Source organism: Fundulus heteroclitus, chromosome 6 (genome assembly GCF_011125445.2).
Source record: "Fundulus heteroclitus isolate FHET01 chromosome 6, MU-UCD_Fhet_4.1, whole genome shotgun sequence".
NCBI lineage: Eukaryota > Metazoa > Chordata > Actinopteri > Cyprinodontiformes > Fundulidae > Fundulus > Fundulus heteroclitus.
Window position 1 is genome coordinate 32,793,620 of NC_046366.1, and position 20,729 is coordinate 32,814,348.

The window sequence follows — 20,729 nt, forward strand, 5'->3', positions numbered from 1 at the left end:
AACAAAAATACATCAGATGAATCCATATAATGGGGAGTTTCACTTTTTTGAACTAGATTACTGAGGGGGGAAAACAACATTTGAGTTTTTGTTAAAATTTCCCCAGCTCTATCGCTAGTTCTTTTTTTATTTTTTTTATTGTGTACTGAGCGATTTTCGACAGAGCCGCCGAACAATTTAGGAAGCCCAGCCCTCCACCTTGTGCACTTTACGCTGCCTCTCCATCTGTATTTCCTCTCTCCCCTCCGTCGGGTTGGAGGAGATCTTTTTCGGAGCTGGAGAGGAGAGGTCGTGCGTATCTCTCTCCTGCAGCAGCAGGCGCCGATTCTCTCTCTGCCGCCTCCAGCTCTTCTCCGCCGCGGATATGGGGACTACAGGACTCGCTGGGATTACTCCTAGGGTCGCCTGGCTTTTTCTTCTCCTGGGCTTTGCTGGGACAGCCGCGGAAGGTGAGACAGACTACTTTTTCCTTTACCGGAGGAGATTACGCACGGAGGCGCGGGATGGGAGCGTGAATCTGCCCCGTGTTAAATGCAAACAGCCAATAAAATGTTTGCACTTTTAAAGAGAACAGATAGATTGATACACTTTCGGGCACTTTGGGCAAAAGCAGAGTTTACCTTTTGGATCAGTGTTGCTGTTCTTCTAACAAAGCTTTTAACGCATCCATGTTGATAATCAGCTCTCTTGCGCAGTAGTTGTCGGTTTATCCTTTTGCATGGCAGCAGTGCAGCTCTCTGTCAGGCGGCGTGTTGCTGAGGAGCGCAGGGTTGTGAGCGTCCTGGCCGGCTGTGGGAAATGCTTGATGCGAGGAGGACAGATGGTTTGATGATGCCGTTAACTTTCTTTGTGTTAAATCAACATACGCTTTGAATCTACGGGCATTCCGTTTAAATTTCGCAGAACTTCTTATCCGTGATTAATTTAAATAATAGAAGTCGAGAGAATACCTCTCTGTGTGGGTTTGTCTTGCGGAGGCATTTACAATCATTAAACTGTTCCACGTTTCCTTGCAACCAGAGACCTGTAGGACTTTCCTTTGGGAATGTTAGGTTACAGATGAGACCACAAGGCAGCGTGTAACTGCGAAGTGCTAAGAAAAAGACACTTGGTTTCTAAGATATTTTTCAAAAACAAATCTGAAATGTTTTTTTTAATGAAAAAACTATCTATCTATCTATCTATCTATCTATCTATCTATCTATCTATCTATCTATCTATCTATCTATCTATCTATCTATCTATCTATCTATCTATCTATCTATCTATCTATCTATCTATCTATCTATCTATCTATCTATCTATCTATCTATCTATCTATCTATCTATCTATCTATCTAAGTCAATACTGTAGATCCACCTTTCTATGCAGCCAGCTTGGCACGAAGCTTCGTTCCCCATTAATGATTTTCAACATCGTTTTCCAAGTCTCGCCACAGGTTCTCAATAGATCTACATGTTTAATATAGTCTAAAGTATTTTAACACACATACTTCAATCTTAACCATTCCACATCATAACATAGGGTCAGTGTCCTGCTGGAAGGTGAACTTCCACCCCAGTCTTATCTTTTTGTATATCTTTTTGTATCTTTTACCTTGCCATACCCCCTTTGTTTATAAAGCACTTTACAATGACAATGCCATTGTACTATAGTACTAACCCCCAGTGGGTCGAGGCAGATGAGCGTTCATACTGAGCCTGGTTCTGGTTCTGCTGGAAGTTTTTCCTTCCCATTAAAGGGGAGTTTTTCTTTCCACTGTCGCGTCATGCATGCTCAGTATGAGGGATTGCTGCAAAGCCATCAACAATGCAGAGGTCTGTCCACTGTACACTCTTTCAGGAGGAGTGAATGCTGCTTGGAGAGACTTGATGCAACCTGCTGAGTTTCTTTAGAGAGGAAACTTTTTGACTAATCTGTATAATCTGATTGAATTTGACTTTGGAAAGAACCTTGAGATGATATGTATGAATTGGCGCTATATAAATAAAATTTGAATTGAACTGAATTGAAAGTACTGTACATGCATCTGAAAATAACTGTAAAATTCAAATAGACTAGTAAAACACAGACAAGCTAAAATACAAAAATAAGATATTTTAAATAGTTTAAATTATTTAAAAGTAATTAAAAATAATAATAAAAATAGAGTCAACCTCTCAGGAAGTGCAAAATGCTTCCGCAAACAGGTGAGTCTTAAACTATGAAAGAGAGGAGGTCTGCCTGACATCCAAGGACAGACTATTCCAAAACCGTGTAGCCATCTTTTGTTAGGCTTACTTTCATGATGCCGCTATATTTCACTCTTGGACAGGATCCTCGCACCAAGTTGCTCCATGGTCACGTTTCATTGTGGGAATTGTGTGTTCTGGATAACGGGCAGGGTTGGTTTTCCACCAAACATGGCATTTTGCAGTCAGTTAGAAAAAGTGTGAGCAGAACATCCTCTGCCACATGTTTCCTGTATTCTGTACATGGTTTGTGTTATGCTGCTAGTTGTCGGACCATTGGGTGCGCCACTTATAGCTGCCCTGATTCTCTCACCTCAGATTTGGATTTCTGCCTCTCCTCCTTCCACACAACTTTTTTACCCGACGCCGCCGCTGTGTTCCTTGTTCTCCATGATGCTCTTTGTTCACTATTGCTCTCCATCAAACCTCCTCCACAGAACAGCTGGATTCAATATGATATGGCAATACACTGCAAGCTGCAGTGATTGGGTGACTAACAAAGGCAACTGGCTGCACTGAATTATCTTTAGGTGTGTCAGAAAAGGGAGCTGAGTAGAAGGACTTTTGAGATTTTCTTTGTGAAAAGTTCAAAATCACGTATCATATTTCTTCCACTTCACCATCATGCTCTCCTTTGCGTCCGTGTATCACATAAAATCCCAATAAAAGACCAATTTTTCTCGTTTTAACGTGATTAAATGTAAATACCTTCACCATCCACTGTACCTGAAGAAAGGTATTTGTTTCTCTGGGTTTCAACATGCCTCGTTGTAGTTAACGGATTATGTTTAAACTAATGATTTTGTTCAAATCAAAGCAACATATGTTGAAACAGATGAAGACATGAGGGGGAGACATCTTCATCTGGTGAAGGTGTTTTAGGAATAATGTTGCCTTATTCCACCTGGAATCTGACTATACTCCTATAAGCTGTACGCAACGAAATTTCGTTCTGTATGCACTCTGTATATACAAAATGACAAATAAAGTTGTCTAAGTCTGTCTAAGTCTAAGTTTTCCCAAAGGAAACCAGTTTTTCCCCGGATATGCGATTCGTTCCCACTCCGTCTCTTTACGCCTTGCTGTTTCTTTGTGCTTTGGCTTTTTTCTGCCTTCTCCTCCTGCTGATTTCGACTCAGACGAGCCTTAAACTCCCCCTGTTCAACTCGTCTCTCTGCTTGGTGCTGATTTTTCTCTGTCCTGCTGGTCCTGCTACCAGCTCCCGTTCGGTCATCGGCAGATATCCCTTCGTCTTATCTTCTCCCTCCCTGCTCCTCTCTTAAGGTTTGCCGTCCCTTTGTGCTGCCTGTCCTCTTGGATCCTCGGCTCCCCTGCTGCATCTGTATCAGAGAGAGGCCCTTCATGTTTCTCTCCTTTTTCTTTCTTACTACTCTTCATCTTTACCCCTCTCTCTCTCTCTTGCATGCTTTCACAGTGTTTCATGATCAGACTACCTCTTTTTTTCCTCTCTGCAATCCTTCCTCTTCTTTTTGCTCTGTGGTTGCTTTATTTATTTATTTATTTTCCTGTCTCTGTTGGTTGAACTGAAATCAATGCTCATATTTGGCTTCCCCCCTTCTGTTGAGCTGTAGGAGGCATTTTAACCCTGATAATTTAGTTGTATCGTTGTGTTTGTTGGCCCAGCTTTAGATTGTCATACTGACAATCTTTCTGGCATTTCTGTGTTGCACAGTGTGTCACAGCAGCAGAGGCGTCCTGCAGGGATCATAGACATCAGCAGTGTAAAAAGATACGCCTGCAAAATAGATGGAAGCCCAGATGCAGCTTTCGGAGCTAAGATCACTTCTCTGTCGTCCGGAGTGATAGTTCAGTGTTCATTATTGTTACTTAATGGCAACAAAGTGGAAATCCATATTTTAAGAACCACAGACGGTGCCTTGTTAAATGGAGAAGACTAAAGTGCCTTTTAAAGCGATAAATTTCACGAAGGTTGCTCTGTGACACAGCCGCCTCCAGGGCTTCAAAGCCACTCTGCATATAATTACCTTTTGATATTTACAGCATGATGGAGTCTTTGAATGTTGAGCAACTTCTTATTTCAATATGCAGATATAAAGGGATATCTGAGCAGACATGTCAATGGCTTATGTGGCTTTTAATGGTTTAGTTTTTTTTAATTAAACTATATTTTTTTCTTAAGTGAAATATTTTTTTCTTAAGTTCTTTAAACAAATATTGGGTGCACAGGTTTTAACTTTTTGTTTTGCATTAAATTATACAGCTAAGCCCAAAATTAATCACAATTGTGATTGATTTAGATTTGAAGTAATCTTTTAAATTTCACCAAAGCATTTTTCCTGACAGGAAGTTACGTTAACATTTTAGACCAGTTCAGCCAGAGTCCCAAATGTCTGTGAAGGGAGCAAAACATTAGGGTGATGGCAATAAGGCCTTCAAACCCCAAAGACCGGAAGCTCATCACCTAAGAAAAATCATCAAATTACCTGCAGAAACTTGCAAAAAGCTGGTTAACAATTTTAAGAAGGGTTTGATTCCTTAAAATCTAGTAACGTTATTTTTTTAGTGATATTAATAAGGATATATATGATTTTCCACATGCAATTTTATAAATAAAATGTACATAAAAATAGTTTTTTTTCTCAAAATGAATACTGCTTATACATGGTTTTATTATGTTTTGTGAAATATCTGTCCCATTTGCTATTATAAGCCAACTTTTAGGTTTAATAAAGATAGTTTTAAATCTATTCCTTCCAGGGTTATAAACATTTTGGGCCTAGCTTTAGATAATACCTCACATAAAAGGTTCAACAAGATGTACAGGGTCTAAAAAAGGATTCAATTTAACAAGGGAGAAAGTCTATAAACCTCTCATTAGTGATGATGATTGCATGTGTTTGGTAACTTTGCAGCATGAAAAATAATTTATGTGACAGCACCAATTGCAGGGATCAAAGCAAAAATAACTACAGAGTCCAGGATGATCTATTCATGCCGTTTTAACTACTGTATGTGGATGTGTCAACACATTGGCCGTGCCGGGGGGGAAAAAAACCTAACCAGATTCAGAAAAGTTGGTTACTATTTTTAGGAACAATTACAAAACTTGTGAAACGACAACATAGGTGTACCTGGTGGCAGCGGTTTTGTATTATTGAGCGAGATGGTCTTGGCTCAAGAAGAAGCCATTGCTTCCAAATTTGACAACTCCAAACTTAAGCTGTCCACTTGGACAAGCCAAATGCCTCCTGGAGAAACATTTTGCGGTAAATCGAGAGAATCTTTCGGCTCTTTGGCCTCATGAGTCTTTGCGGGAGTGTAGGTGAGGTTATCAAACTGAAAAACACCGTACCGTCTGTCAGACATGGTGGTGGAGTGTTTGGCTGCCAGTGGTACCAACGCATTGCAGAAACTGACTGGACTGCACTGCAAAAACAAAAATAAAAATAAATCAAATTTTCTTGAAATGAGTGTATTTCTCCTTGATTTGAGCACGTAAATAACATTGTCTTATTTCAGGTGCAGTATATCTAATTATCTTAGTTTAGGGGTCAAATACTCATTCCATTGGCAGAGAATCTTTTTACCTGTTCAAATCAAGGACAAATGCACTAATTTCAAGAAAATTTGATGTATTTTCAGTTCTGTTTTTGCAGTGTGTTGAAGAAACCCAAACATACATGGAATCTATAGGCAAGTAGAAGTTATCTGGATTTGTGATAACTTAGCCAAGGACTGGAAGATGACTAAAACTGTCACCCTTAGCTGATAGGAAATGGCTAAGATGACCAGGAACAACAGGTCCAAGCCCACCATGAGCTGGAACAATTGGACGATCAATATTACTTGGGTCCAGTTCAACTTAAGTTTCGAGGTTTTTTTTATTATTATATACGGTTTCACTTTTACAGCAGAAACAACCCTAAAACACATCTTTTTGTCAATCACGGAAAAACAAGACTAGAGAGTATTGGTTAATCTAAGTCTTGCAATGAAGAAATCAATGATGCATAGGAAGAGAAGCCAGTTTTTATGACTCAGAGGAGCAGGAAACAGATAAGAATGCAGTCTTGCCCCAGGGTGTGTTGTGCTCTGAATTAGGCATTTGGCTCAAGAAGTCAATCAGATTGTTGGAGAGATACTCAGCATCGTCTTCATTTCTGTGTGTAAAACTTCACAAAAGACCCAGAAGGAACTTTTTAGATTTGTGCTTTGCAACCGACAGAAAATATGACAGACTCTGGGCATCAGTTGTGATATTAGTCATTGTTGCATAAAACTAATTGAATTGAAGGTACTTGTTTCTTTGATGTTATACTCAGAGGTTCCGTATATTTGTCTAAACCCACTAAATATAAAGTATTGAAAAGCTCTAAAGTAAAAAAGAAATGTTTTGCACATCAGAGAAACATTAAAAAAATGTTAATTTTAAAGTGCTTTCATCTTTTCTGGGCTTCAACAGTAAAGCCAATAATTCTCACTTAGTTCTCTTATGATGGTGCCAAAAGGGAAAGGAAACCATTTTTCCCCCAGAAGAAATCACTATATGTGCATTTAAAATGGAAACAGCGAGTTTTCTTTCCAAACAAGCCTTGCTCAGCTGCATCATCTTTGAAGTGGTCATACTTGCTGCCCCTACATTTGCAGTGCACCAGAGATCTCACCTTCATAGCAAATGCATCAGCTCAAAAACCGGTGAGGTGAAATAAATCGTGTGCAACTCAAATCTGACCTAAAAACCAGCAGAAGTGGTGAAAGGGATAAATCTTTTCAGGGTGGTTGATGTTGTTAAAATGGTTTGCAATGTTCCTAAGACATATAGCAGGAATTGGGCTACAAAGAATTTCTACTGTTACAGAGAATATATATTCATCTGCCAGCATAATATTTGTTGTAATTTGCCATGCATTGTTTTTTCTGGGTTTATTGAAAAATAGGGCATGTGGTTTCATATGTTGGTTTTGAAGCAGCTAGACTTGTTGTTGTGTCAGGATCTTTCAATAATGATGTTATATCTGGGCTTCATACTTTCTCTAAATTGTCCGTCCGTCCGTTGTCTTCCGCTTATCCGGGGTCGGGTCGCGGGGGTGAAGCCAATAGGACCACGTCATCCGCGAATAGCAGAGACGCAATCCTAAGGCCACCAAAGCGGATCCCCTCAACACCTTGGCTGCGCCTAGAAATTCTGTCCATAAAAGTTATGAACAGAATCGGTGACAAAGGGCAGCCTTGGCGGAGTCCAACTCTCACCGGAAACGAGTCCGACTTACTGCCGGCAATGCGGACCAGACTCTGACACCGGTCGTACAGAGACCTGACAGCCCTTATTAAAGGGTCCGGTACTCCATACTCCCGGAGTACCCCCCACAAGATCCCCCGGGGGACACGGTCGAATGCCTTCTCCAGATCCACAAAGCACATGTAGACTGGTTGGGCAAACTCCCATGCCCCCTCAAGAATCCTGCTGAGGGTGTAGAGCTGGTCCAGTGTTCCACGGCCAGGACGAAAACCACACTGCTCTTCCTGAATCCGAGATTCGACTATCCGACGGACCCTCCTTTCCAGAACCCCTGAATAGACCTTACCAGGGAGGCTTAAGAGAATTGTGTTCCGAGTTTTTCTTATGTGCGCTTTTGGTAAAATAATCCTAGGTTTAGTTGTTAACGGTGGTCATGAGTTACTTTTTAACTACTCATCGTTTGTTTTCACCACATCCACCTTGCAGCCAAGAAAGCTCAATCTCACATTTTACATCCACGCTTGACTTAAGCACACAATTCCAGTCAAAGTCGCTGCAAAGTTGGGCTAACTCTGCACATTGATGTCAGTGATAGTGGCACAAGAAGGCATTCTTCTGGCATGCATCCACAACAGTCAGTTGGCATGTAGCTAGCATCAAATTATTATTTTGTAAATGTAATAAGCTCAAGGTGGCACTTTATTCTGCACTGGGCTTTGTGCCATGTGGTGTTTCAATTCATTTGTTTTTACTGTATTTATATATCACCAATTCACAACACATGCAATCTCAAAGCACTTTGCAAAGTCAATTCGATCAACTCTTACAGACAGATTGGTTTAAAACCCCCCTGAAGAAAACCAAGCAGATTGAATTGAGTAACTGTTGGCAGCATACAGTCCTCCAGAATGAGCATTTAGCCACAGTACAAAGTCACTTGCATTATTTCCTTGACTTTGCAGCAATCCCTCATAGCAAGCATGCATGTAGCAACAGTGGTGAGGAAAGCTCCCCTTTAACAGCAAAAAAACCCCAACAGAACCAGGCTTGGTGTGAACATCCTTAAGGCATGACTGAATTGGTGTTATACCAAAGTGATAGATTAGTACTTCAAAGTTCCTCCTGGCTCTGTTCATCTTAAAAAAGAGAAAATTATACTTGCAAAAAGGTTTTGGTTATCAACAGGAATTATTAGGCATGACATTAAAGTTAGGGTTGGCGATTTTTCCACAGGTTTCCCCAAGTCCCTTTTTGAATAACTGTGCATGCGCAAGACTCACCAAAGTCTCACCTTGCTCTTCCGCTCTTCAGGGGGGTCTCCCAAATCCACTCTGGTCTTACTTCTTTCCACTGATGCCTTCCTGTTCTTATCATAAACATGAACGAGGTTTGCTTCTTGCGACTCTCAGCCATGTTCAAAGTTTACGGTGAGAGCAGCGGTACTACAATGAACGACCAACCGCTAAGCTAACCGCTAACCTAGCGGCTAAGCTAACTGGATACATAAACACTAGATGTGCGCCTGCACAGCCAGCAAGCGGAAACAAGGAAGGAAAGAGCACAGACATTGGCGTTACGTGAGCGTGTCAGAATGATTGGGATGTGGGTCAACCAATACAAAAGTCAATACCCCTGGAACCTGAGGGACAGAGGAGAATGAGAGCAGGAACGAAATTATGACAAATCCCTGCTCTTTGGACCGCCAGAGATTTTTTTTAACCTCCTTTTTGTGAATTTATAATATTAACTATTTTCAGGATGGAAGGACGATTTTACCCAGTATAACAAAGTGTTTCTGAACAGGATTACCAACTATAGCTTTAAAGTGGGCACCAGTTGGGTTTTACACAGTATTACCAGGGGTGCTGATAAGCGTATATGCTACATTAATAGCCTGATGCATGTATCTAAAGGATTGGAAACACTGCTCTATCATTTTGCTGACTTGTAATTTGTTTCCTCACAGCTCAGCTATATAAAGTTTTGCTGTAAAGTCATGAAGACTGCAAAAAGTACATTTATGACTCCCACAAACTTTTTAATCCTGTAGATTGTGTGAAAAGTATTTTGGCAAGTGTTCAGCTGCACTCAACCTGCTCAGTCTAATGTACAACTGGCCAAGGCTCTTTAATAGATGTTTCTTTAATTTGCAAACTTTTTGTCTCTTTAGGATATGTCAACCATAGTTGGACTAATGAGCAGTGGCTGCTCCTGGGATTATACATTTAAATAGCAAAATACAAGTAAATAAAAGTCAGATAGCTAACTTCACACTGTTACATTGCTATCTTTAATGTGGTTTCTTGTTCAGTCACTAGGTGGCAACAGAACACATGAATTGTACACGCTTTCAGTGTTTTTGTACAGTTAAATTCTCAAATACAATTAATTTGGTTCCACAGTGGAACAGTTACATTGTGGCTGTAAAACATACAATTGTTATCTACGATTTTGGCCTTGAAATCACTGTTAGCAAAGTATGCAATATATTGCTATCATGGAAACTATAGAGATATTCAGGTCTGTCTCAATTCAGGGGCTGCATCCTTCGAAGGACCCGGTCTTCATGGGCAGGGTCCGTCGTGGGCTGTGAAAAAGAGAAGAATGGAAGAGATCGGCTTGTGAATTGGGACAGTCTAGCCTTCACTGGCTGTTCCCGCTCTTACCTAAATATTGCTCCTGTTTCCGAGCAACTGAGACAGCGCCAAGCAGCTGTAAAAAGGTTAATCCCGTTGTCTCCACTGTAAATAACTGTATACAGTTTTTATTTTCTCCTTTACATATCCCTTATGGCCCACAATCTTTTATTTAAAATGTTGCTTTATCATATTTTGTTATGTTCTAATTCATTAATCAGCCTAAGGATTAATTTTATGTTGAAATATACCACAAAAAAAATTATTGCTTAGAAACACCATTTGTGTAATTTAGGAAGACATTTTCCAACTTAAACAATAACCCTCTAACTTCCTGAGCAAAGCAAGAATCAGTTTATTTGTAGAGAATAATAATAACGAATTAACCAAACATTGACTTTAGATATCAGAATTATTTCTCATAGCGGAAGCCAGCAGGAGTCTGAAAGCATCGTGAACAGGCGTTCTCTCTTGGCATAGCGAGCCAGCTGGACGCCGTTGAGGCGAGCTGTCGAAGCTAGCTGACTGCGGTCTGAGCATGTTTTTTTTTTTAAATCAAGCGATATGCCAACAAACCAAGCAGATAATCCGATTTCACATCGTGTAAGAGATTATGTGACCCCAGAGACTGGACTGCAATATCGGTTACCATGGAGATCACAGTTAAATGGACTCAGAAGGCCAGAGGCTGACATACTTAGATTGGACGGAATGACTGATTGGATAAACGTGTCGGCTGGGACATGTATGCATTATGGTCCTCTACACCAATGTGATCAGCGAAAGACTGTTATCATGCTGTACACGCCCCTGAATGGGCGTAATACATCTGATCCCATAAAAGGTCTGGATGAAGGACGATCAGGAGTCTCTCTCTCTTGGAACTGACGTCAGCGTTGTTGTGTAGAAGAACAGTACTGAATTGAAGCCTTTCTCTGGCTTTTACATTAAATATGGTAATTATAATTATAGTTTCATTAGTCGTTTTACTCCTACAGAAGAAACACCACATTATTCAGTAAAAGAATCTGGGGTGACCGCAGCAACAAACAGTATGTAATGTATGCAACTTTATTCACAGCTTTTCACTAAAACGTTCTCTTCAACCCGCAACGAATCATGGGATAGGATTAGCAATGACGGATACACCAGACCAATCCTTCAAATCAGTGAAAATAACGAGAAATTGGATTTGTGAATTGGGACAGCCTTCTTCGCCGTGCTGTAACATAATCCGCCTACAAATTTGGCTTTTCAAGGATGTAGCCCCTGAAATAGGACAGGAAACGTGTGCCCGCTGTATGTATCGGCCAAGCATGCAAGAGTACATGTGACAAAAGTACCTTGAGACCCTCCCAGAGCCCATAGAAATCAATTGCTGTGTCCAAAATTTAAAAAGGTATCTTACCATGGTTGTGTATGGGAGTGCTTGGGGTGATTTTCAACTTGACTTAAATCGGGGCGGGGCTTATGGTTGCAATTACTGGGGACAGTTCACAGACAAACACACGCACACAATTACACTAAAATAAACAAGCACAAACACCGCCTCTACTGTGCTTTCTTCCCTTACTCTGCTGCTTTCTGTTTTAGCTGCGGTTTGGAAAGGTCAGATCAGAGACCTTAAGTTGTATGTCATGATTTAGGTTTTTTCTTGGTTCTTGTTATCTGATTTATTAGTTTAGTTTCTGCTTTTGGGTTCTTTCTTGTTTGGCTTTGATTTAGACATGTTGTTCTGTTTAGATTACCTGTTTTCCACTTGTCACTTTATCAGTTCTGTTTCAGTTCTGTTTGGTCTCCCCTCAGCAATCTGTCAGCTCCTTTGCCCTGATTAGTTCCACCTGCCTTCTTGTAATTAGTTTCACCTGGTCAATCTACTATATAGTCCTGCCTAAGCTTTCAGTTCTCCGCCAGATCATTAATGAGCCTCTTGGTGAGTTTCTGTCCAGCATTCTATTTTTGATTGATCCTGTTGACGATAACCCAACTGCAGCCTTTTGACTTCTGAGCCAGCCTGATTCCTTATTCTGATTTTCCTGCCCTGTCTGACTGCCTTCCCGTTTTTCCAAGCTGGACCTGCCTTGTGATATTCTGAGTTTGCCTTACCCCGATCTGTACTTCTGCCTGTTTTTGGATTGCTTCTCGTGTACCGGATTTTGGACTGTTATTCTGACCATTGAGCCTGCCTGTCCCTGCACCATCACTATCTGTTTATTAAATCCTACGTTTTTTCCATATTTCGCTTGTTTTGGTTTGAATACTGGGTCTGCCTGATTCACGTTCGTAACATTGTAGCTTTGAGGAATGTATGAACAAGGACAAAATTAAGCTTTGAATTTTTTGTGATTAAGGTCCTTCCAGTGAAACAATGAAATAAAATAAGTTATTTTATTTGTAGCTTTGGAAGGGTTGGACAAAATTACTTTTGATCAGAAATCCACAAGAACATAGGTAGCCTATTTCTTATTATTAATAGAAACACATCTTTCTGTATGTTTGTTAATGTATGAAGGTCAATGATTTATTTAGCTTACTCCTTTGTTTTCCCTGTCTGTAATGTTTTTTTGTTCAGGTACAGCACTTTGAATCATCTTGTTACTGATAGGTGCTATATAAATAAACTTACCTTACCTTCCTTTTTGGTCCGCTTCAATCTGAGAAATGTAACGTAGAGAAGAAGCCATTTCTCAGATCTATCACGAAGCTAGTACAATCGGGCAACGCATGAGCTCCGTCTCACATGACTTCCACATACTATTCCTATTGGTGCAGAATCTTTTTGTGTTGACGTTGGCATCATAACCAAAGGTAAAAATGTGTATATTTTGGACCCGTCAAAATGTATGAAACAATTCTTTATATACTATACATTAATTTTTCAATAAACTTTATCTTTTTATTCTGCACCACTCTAGACGTTCCGTGGATGTATTTTTTTTGAAAACTTAATAATTTTCATGAATAAGTGGTGGCTTTGACCTTTTACTCAAACTCTACAGGAGGTCTGTATATGCGATGCCACCAGACATTTAAACAAAACCACCCAAGCTGAACATCAAAATATTTGTATTATAGAGTTTGCATTAAAACACATAAATAATATCAGCCATCCTTTGTGAAAATATTTCATTAATGGAAAGCAGTCCATTTTGCATTCAGCTACTGAGATCGAGAGTCTCAATTAAGACAGATTTTAACAGGCAAAGTTGAAATATTTTTACAGAGCTTATGTTCTGAGCTGCAGATAAAGCATTCACATCTGCCCAGGTTTGGTGATCAGTCACAGATTTTAAGACTTAAAGGTTCAGACTAGCTGCGGCAGCTGCTGCTGCTTCATATGCATGTGTGGTTACTGTCCAGGCTTTAATTATGAGCCAAGTCAAGCCGAAGTTTATTTCTGTAACCCATTTACAACAACAGTAGCTGACCAAACGGATGCTCAAGATATAAATCATCAAACGAAAACATAACAAAAATAGAATAAAAAATAATAAAACACAACCAAGTAAAATAAGGAAGAAAATCGATTTAGTTTGATATTTCACACAATAAAAGCTTCAAAATAAGCTTGAATTAAAAGCCAAAGTGTAGAATGGGTCTTTAATAAGATGTGCAAGAACAGGCTTCCCACAGATTTGGCACAACCGCTGAGAAAGCTCCACCTCTGCCTTTGAGAAGAGATCTGGGAGTGTCTTTGTGAATCGTAAAGCTCTGGGTGGAGAATAAAAGTTCAACACTTCAGACAAACATGATGCCATCACACCATTAAGACTCTTTCAAACAAGCCATAAAATGTTATTAAAACTGAAGTAAACAGAAAGCCAGTGCAGATAGGCCATTAAAGTTCTGATGTGGGTGTTTAGTATTAAAGATCTGTGGATTGTTACAAACTTCCTCTGAGTCAGTTTAACTGCTATCCAATTGCCATTAATCATCTCTATGGATGTCAAGTTTTTATCTCTCAATCAGAGCTCTCCTCCGCCTTTTCTCTCACGTGCACTATGTCTGGATCAGTGCAGTTAATTTAATATCAGCTCTAGCAACACATTTCCACACATTTGGGAGTGGCAGCACGTGGCTTTTAACCCATAACCACTGCCGCAGGAGGAGCCGCTCAGCGCCAGGAGTTGTAATCTATGTAAATCGCCCTTTTTTGGATCCTGCAGTGAAAACAAACAAAAGAAGTGGTCCAGGTAGATAAAAAGGTTTTGGGAAAATAAATTAAGGGCAAAAGAAAAAAAAAACATTTATGTACCCAGAGTGGAAACAAGCCTTGAAATACATGTTACTCCTTTGCACTTAAAGGAGTCAGTTCAGGTGGTTTGGCTTTCTGACTAGGACGCATGCTAGATGCCTTCCTTTGTGCATCCAGGGAAAAGATACCCCAGGGCACACCTACAACTTGCTTTAGGGATAATATCCTGGTCTGGCAATGCCTTGGCTTCCGCCTTTAGAGCCTGAAAGGTATAACTGGAGGAATATTTTGCTGTCCTTTTTGGACTTTTTATCTTTACAACATAATCTTGGACAGTTGGTAAAGGATTATGGATTAATAAATGGAAAGACAGATTTTTCTGCTTTTTGAGATGTTTCTAATACTCTTAATTCTTAAAGTGTAAGAATTTGTTGCTTTTAAAAGGTGCCTAGATAAAAGCAAAAACAAAATTTAAATAGCTTTATAGCAAATATCACACCATTCACCACATTAGTAGGGCAGTAACACAGCATTACAAACAAAGGCTGTTTAATCATGCCACTTGCCTGGGGCATTTTTCACTCAATGTTTTTTATTACAAAGAAGTTTACTTTTAAGACTAAACTTAATTTTTTTCCTTTCTGACAAGCTTCTAGTTAGAGTGGTTTAGGTTATCCTGAGCTATCTCTGTAGTTATGCTGCTATAGGCTATGGCTGCTGGAGGACATCAGGGTCTATTTTTCTTACTCTGCTGAGTTCTCCTACTGTTCTCTAATTTGCATTGTTTGTTATTATTTAAACTTTTACCTTTTTGTTCTCTATTTTTTTCTCTTCATAGAAGGTACACCTGATCTGGCGTTCTGTTAGCTGTGACATCATCCACTATTACCACCTAACATAGAAAGTACTCCTGGGTCAATGTGTGCTTCTGTGCTTTCTGTGTCTCTGCTCTGTCTTCTCTAAGCCCCAGTGGGTGGAGGCAGATGAGCGTTCACACTGAACCTGGTTCTGGTTCTGCTGGAGGTTTTCCTCCCTGTTAAAGGGGAGTTTTCCTCCCCACTGTCACTTCATGCATGCTCAGTATGAGGGATTGCTGCAAAGCCATCGACAATGCAGACGACTGTCCACTGTGGCTCTACGCTCTTTCAGGAGGAGTGAATGCTGCTTGGAGAGACTTGATGCAACCTGCTGGGTTTCCTTAGAGAGGAAACTTTCTGACCAATCTGTCTCTATGATTTGATTGAATTTGACTTTGGAAAGAGCCTTGAGATGACGTGTGCAGTGAATTGAAAGTAAATAGAATCACGGGCTGGCCTGTGGGCCCTTCTATAATACACTTTGGTCATATAAAGAATCCCTCAGGAACCTTTATGTCTTGTGACTAATTGGGTTTTTGTCGTTGGCTGTAATTTGCTGTTTTCTTAAATGTAATTAAACAAAATAATTAATGGCCAAAGATGTATTTTACAAATTATTTGTTTGGATGTTAAATTTGTTTCATGGATTATAGTTAATTATAGATTATGTAGCTTTTTCTGTGAAAACAGACTTGCTATTATATTTACAGATATTTTTGTTGTTCCTCAGTGAACTATGGAGCTAAACACGAGAGGTTGGGGCTGTTCTTGAATGCAAACTTTAATATGTGCCTGCAGCGAAAAACAGAGAAATGTGTAAAAGTCCAGTAGACACAATTATTGATCCACATAACCTGATTTCCTTGTGGAGTTGGTGCACCATTAATAAAGCTGTTGTTATTTAAAGGTAAGTTTAGCTGCATGACATTGGTAGACAAGTTAGCTCTAAATTAAGTCAATAAATTATTGCTGACACTGTTAATATACAATATAAGTTCCATGTCAGTTATATTAATAGATAGATAGATAGATAGATAGATAGATAGATAGATAGATAGATAGATAGATAGATAGATAGATAGATAGATAGATAGATAGATAGATAGATAGATAGATAGATAGATAGATAGATAGATAGATAGATACTGTTTTTGTACTTCTTAAATTTCACTTGCAATTTAGAAATCAGTTTTGCTTTTTGCAGAAAAAGGAAGAAAAGTACTTGCTGCACTGCCTTCACACACATATAAATTTAAGGGACACCCCATTCTGAATCCAAGGGGTCTAATGTGATTTTATTTTGTATCTATAAAAACTTTAATTCTTCTGGTAAGACTTTCCACAAGGATGAGTATTACTTAGTTTAAGAGAGTTTTTTTACCATTCTTCCGGCATTTCTTCCTTTTTATACATCTTTAAAGGTTGAGTGGACAATTTTTCCCGAAATATAAGTAAGAAACACCCAAGTTTGAATAACTGTGCATGCGCAAGAACATCATACCTTCTTTTCCACTCTTCAGGGCGATGATGTGACAAAATCTCCCAAATCTTCTCTGGTCTTTTTTCTTCCAACTGAGGCCTTCCTCTTCTTCTCATGAACTTGTACCCATTTGGCTTCTTGTGACTCTCAGCCATGTTCAAAGTAGACGGTGAGAGCAGCAGAGCTACAATGAATGACTAAAGCTGAAGCTAACTGGGTAAATAAACTCTAGAAGTGCACGTGTGCAGCCAGCAAGTGGAAACTAACAAGGAACGAGCACGCACACTGGCGTTACGTCACAATGACTGGTATGTGAGACAACCAATAGATAAGGTGACCCCCCCAGAGCTCGAAGCCGAAAAAAATCCTCCACTATGTCTTTAAGAGATGCATGTTTATTTATCATTTATTTAGTTAGAAAATACTTGAAGGGTTATTTTTGAATTTGCTGTACCTCTCAGTCAAGTGTGTATCCTGGTGCTTCCGTACTATCAGCATTCTCTCTGGCCTTTTTTGACCCTGAATATCAAACATTATGAATAAATAAAACTCCATTTAAGACAATATTGGGCTTTTATTGCTTCACATCAGGGACTGAGTTGGTCCATCCAGTTTTCCAGAAAGAAGCCTTAGGTACCCATGAGACACATTAACACATCTTCCTGTCTGTAACACTTGAATAAATCGACTGAATTGGCTTTATGTGTTTCAGAAATATAAGCACACTGATGTCAAGATTCAGCTGCCCGAATTAGACGTATCCGTCCTGTTAGATACAGTAATGTTTCTCTGTGGATAAGATGATACTCTGTGGCTCTACTTCCTAGTGCTTAGGCTGTAAATTATTGAGCATTCTCAGTCTAAATTCTAGTGTTATTGCTGTAGTGGTCAGAAACAAGGAGGAAAAGCCCATTAGAGCTCCTTAGTGTATATTTATGCAACCAGACGACCAGCAAAGTCTTAAAAAAAAACAGTTTTGCAGTAACTAAAAATGTATATATATAAAAGAATGTAGTGCAATATACTGTACCCATGTTGGGTAATTTCTTATGCATGTAAACTTAAAGCACAATTGCAAATACAGAACAATAAACAAATGTGCACATGTGCATCTGAATAAAAGTTAATTTCAGAAATTCTAATTAAAAACTCAAACTAATACACGGATCCATTTCAAACAGACAGCTTGTCAGTCATTCTGTTCATTTCTATGATCATGGCCTACTGTTGATGAAAACTAAAAATTATGTTTCTTTCAAAATTAGATGCTTACAAAAGACCAATGGGAAAATGTTCATTAGTACAAAATTCTGGCTTGCAAAGTGTGTCCATGTTTTATACATTATTTGCACTTCAAACTGGATCTGCTGTTGCATGGCCATCGGCCTGTAGCTTTACAAAATAATTATTCAAGACTGCTTTAGTAGTGGTCTTCATTGTGTCTGCATTGCCTGATCTGGTACCAGGTAAGACAAAGTAGGCCATTGTGTGTAGTGGTTCTTCAAGAAGATGAAGAAACCTTTATTTGTCATTGCAATTGTACATTCCAATGAGATTTGTCTTTTGCATGAAACCCATCCCTTAGGGAGCAGTAGGCAGCTACCGCAGTGCCTGGGCAGCAATCTGGGCTTTAGGGTCTTGCTCAGGGACCCACAGTGGCAATCTGTGGAGATTGAACCGGGTACTTGCAACTTTCTCAGAGTGCAAGCGCCCTCCTCTAACCTCTAGGCCATCAACCCCCACCTCCAAAAGCACTGACTCCAGTCACAGTGCGTTCCTTATGAATCTCTCCAACATTCTTAAACGGGCTTTGCTTCACAATTTTATCATGGTTACAGGTGTCTTAGTTACTTACAACTTTCTACTACACTTTTCCTTCTACCACTAGGACTAAGAAAGTAGAGCACATCACCCCAGTTCTAAAGTCCTTACACTGGCTCCCTGTATCTCAGAGAATAGACTTTAAAATCCTTCTGTCAGTCTATAAATCCCTGAATGGCTTAGCACCTAAATACATCACAGACTTGTTATCAGTGCATCAACCATCCAGACCACTCAGGTCTTCTGGCTCCAGCCTGCTCTGCAGAACCAGAACCAGAACCAAACACGGAGAAGCAGCATTTAGTTCCTATGCTCCACTTATCTGGAACAAATGTCTAAAAAACTGTAAAAGTGCTGAAAGCCTGAGTTCCTTTGAATTGAGATTAAAACCCCATTTGTTTAGGATTGCCTTTAACTGTTCTAGTTAAACTGTTTTACTGAAACATCATTAGTTCATCTTTGTAGCCCAACTGTTTTTAATATTTGCTTTTAGTTTCTATTTTCGTCCGTCCGTCCGTCCGTCCGTCCGTTGTCTTCCGCTTATCCGGGGTCGGGTCGCGGGGGTAGCAGCTTCAGTAGGGAGGCCCAGACGTCCCTCTCCCCAGCCACTTGGGCCAGCTCCTCCGGGGGAATCCCAAGGCGTTCCCAGGCCAGCCGGGAGACATAGTCCCTCCAGCGTGTCCTGGGTCTTCCCCTGGGTCTCCTCCCGGTGGGACGTGCCCGGAACACCTCTCCAGGGAGGCGTCCAGGAGGCATCCTGACCAGATGCCCGAGCCACCTCAACTGGCTCCTCTCGACGTGGAGGAGCAGCGGCTCTACTCTGAGTCCTCCCCGGATGACTGAGCTCCTCACCCTATCTCTAAGGGAGAGCCCAGACACACTACGGAGAAAACTCATTTCAGCCGCTTGTATCCGGGATCTCGTTCTTTCGGTCACGACCCAAAGCTCGTGACCATAGATGAGGGTAGGAACGTAGATCGACCGGTAAATCGAGAGCTTCGCCTTTTGGCTCAGCTCTCTCTTCACCACAACGGATCAGTACAGCGCCCGCTTCACAGCAGACGCTGCACCAATCCGCCTGTCGATCTCCCGCTCCATCTTCCCCTCATTCGTGAACAAGACCCCAAGATACTTGAACTCCTCCACTAGGGGCAGCACATCCTCCCCAACCCGGAGAAGGCACTCTACCCTTTTCCGGTTATAGACCATGGTCTCGGATTTGGAGGCACTGATTTTCATCCCGGCCGCTTCGCACTCGGCTGCGAACCGCTCCAGTGAGAGCTGTAGATCACGCCCTGATGAAGCCAATAGGACCACGTCATCCGCGAATAGCAGAGACGCAATCCTAAGGCCACCAAAGCGGATCCCCTCAACACCTTGGCTGCGCCTAGAAATTCTGTCCATAAAAGTTATGAACAGAATCGGTGACAAAGGGCAGCCTTGGCGGAGTCCAACTCTCACCGGAAACGAGTCCGACTTACTGCCGGCAATGCGGACCAGACTCTGACACCGGTCGTACAGAGACCTGACAGCCCTTATTAAAGGGTCCGGTACTCCATACTCCCGGAGTACCCCCCACAAGATCCCCCGGGGGACACGGTCGAATGCCTTCTCCAGATCCACAAAGCACATGTAGACTGGTTGGGCAAACTCCCATGCCCCCTCAAGAATCCTGCTGAGGGTGTAGAGCTGGTCCAGTGTTCCACGGCCAGGACGAAAACCACACTGCTCTTCCTGAATCCGAGATTCGACTATCCGACGGACCCTCCTTTCCAGAACCCCTGAATAGACCTTACCAGGGAGGCTTAAGAGTGTGATTCCTCTGTAGTTGGAACACACCCTCCGGTTTCTATTTCTATTCTATTCTATTCTAAAATAGTTTCTATTTTGCCATGTTTTATTTTGTTTCTACATTTTATTCCAACTTGCTTTTATTCTGTTTTATTTTCCTATATTTTAATAATATAAAGCACTTTGCATTGTCTTTGTACTGAAATGTGCTATACAAATAAATTTGCCTTGCTTTGCCAAACTTTCATAGACTTTGATCCAGCAGTCTGAACAGCTAGCTGCTTTAGCAATGACCTTACTGTCACTGTAGAGGGTGTCACTGTCAGTAGTATCCCATGATATCCTTATGCTTAGCCATGTTTGCCATAATATCATTTCATATTGGTCTTGGTGTTAATTAAAACTTTCTAAAAAAAATAAAAAAGTCTGGGATTTAATTAGCTGTAAGCCGTTATAATCAAAGATAAGAGAAAGCAATCCTTGTAACATGTCACTC

At 40.6% G+C, this 20,729-nt stretch overlaps 1 protein-coding gene across 2 annotated transcripts in view; it reads left to right on the top strand.

Annotated features, from left to right (window-relative positions):
- Nucleotides 1-253: 253 nt before the first annotated feature.
- Nucleotides 254-20,729, top strand: part of LOC105930928 (contactin-associated protein-like 4) — a 146,282-nt gene continuing 125,806 nt past the window's right edge. For both annotated transcript variants that reach the window (XM_036138622.1, XM_036138623.1), the window contains exon 1: nt 254-449. In XM_036138622.1, the coding sequence (XP_035994515.1) occupies nt 365-449 (85 nt within the window). In that variant the 5' untranslated portion in view covers nt 254-364. The remainder of the gene's footprint in view (nt 450-20,729) is intronic.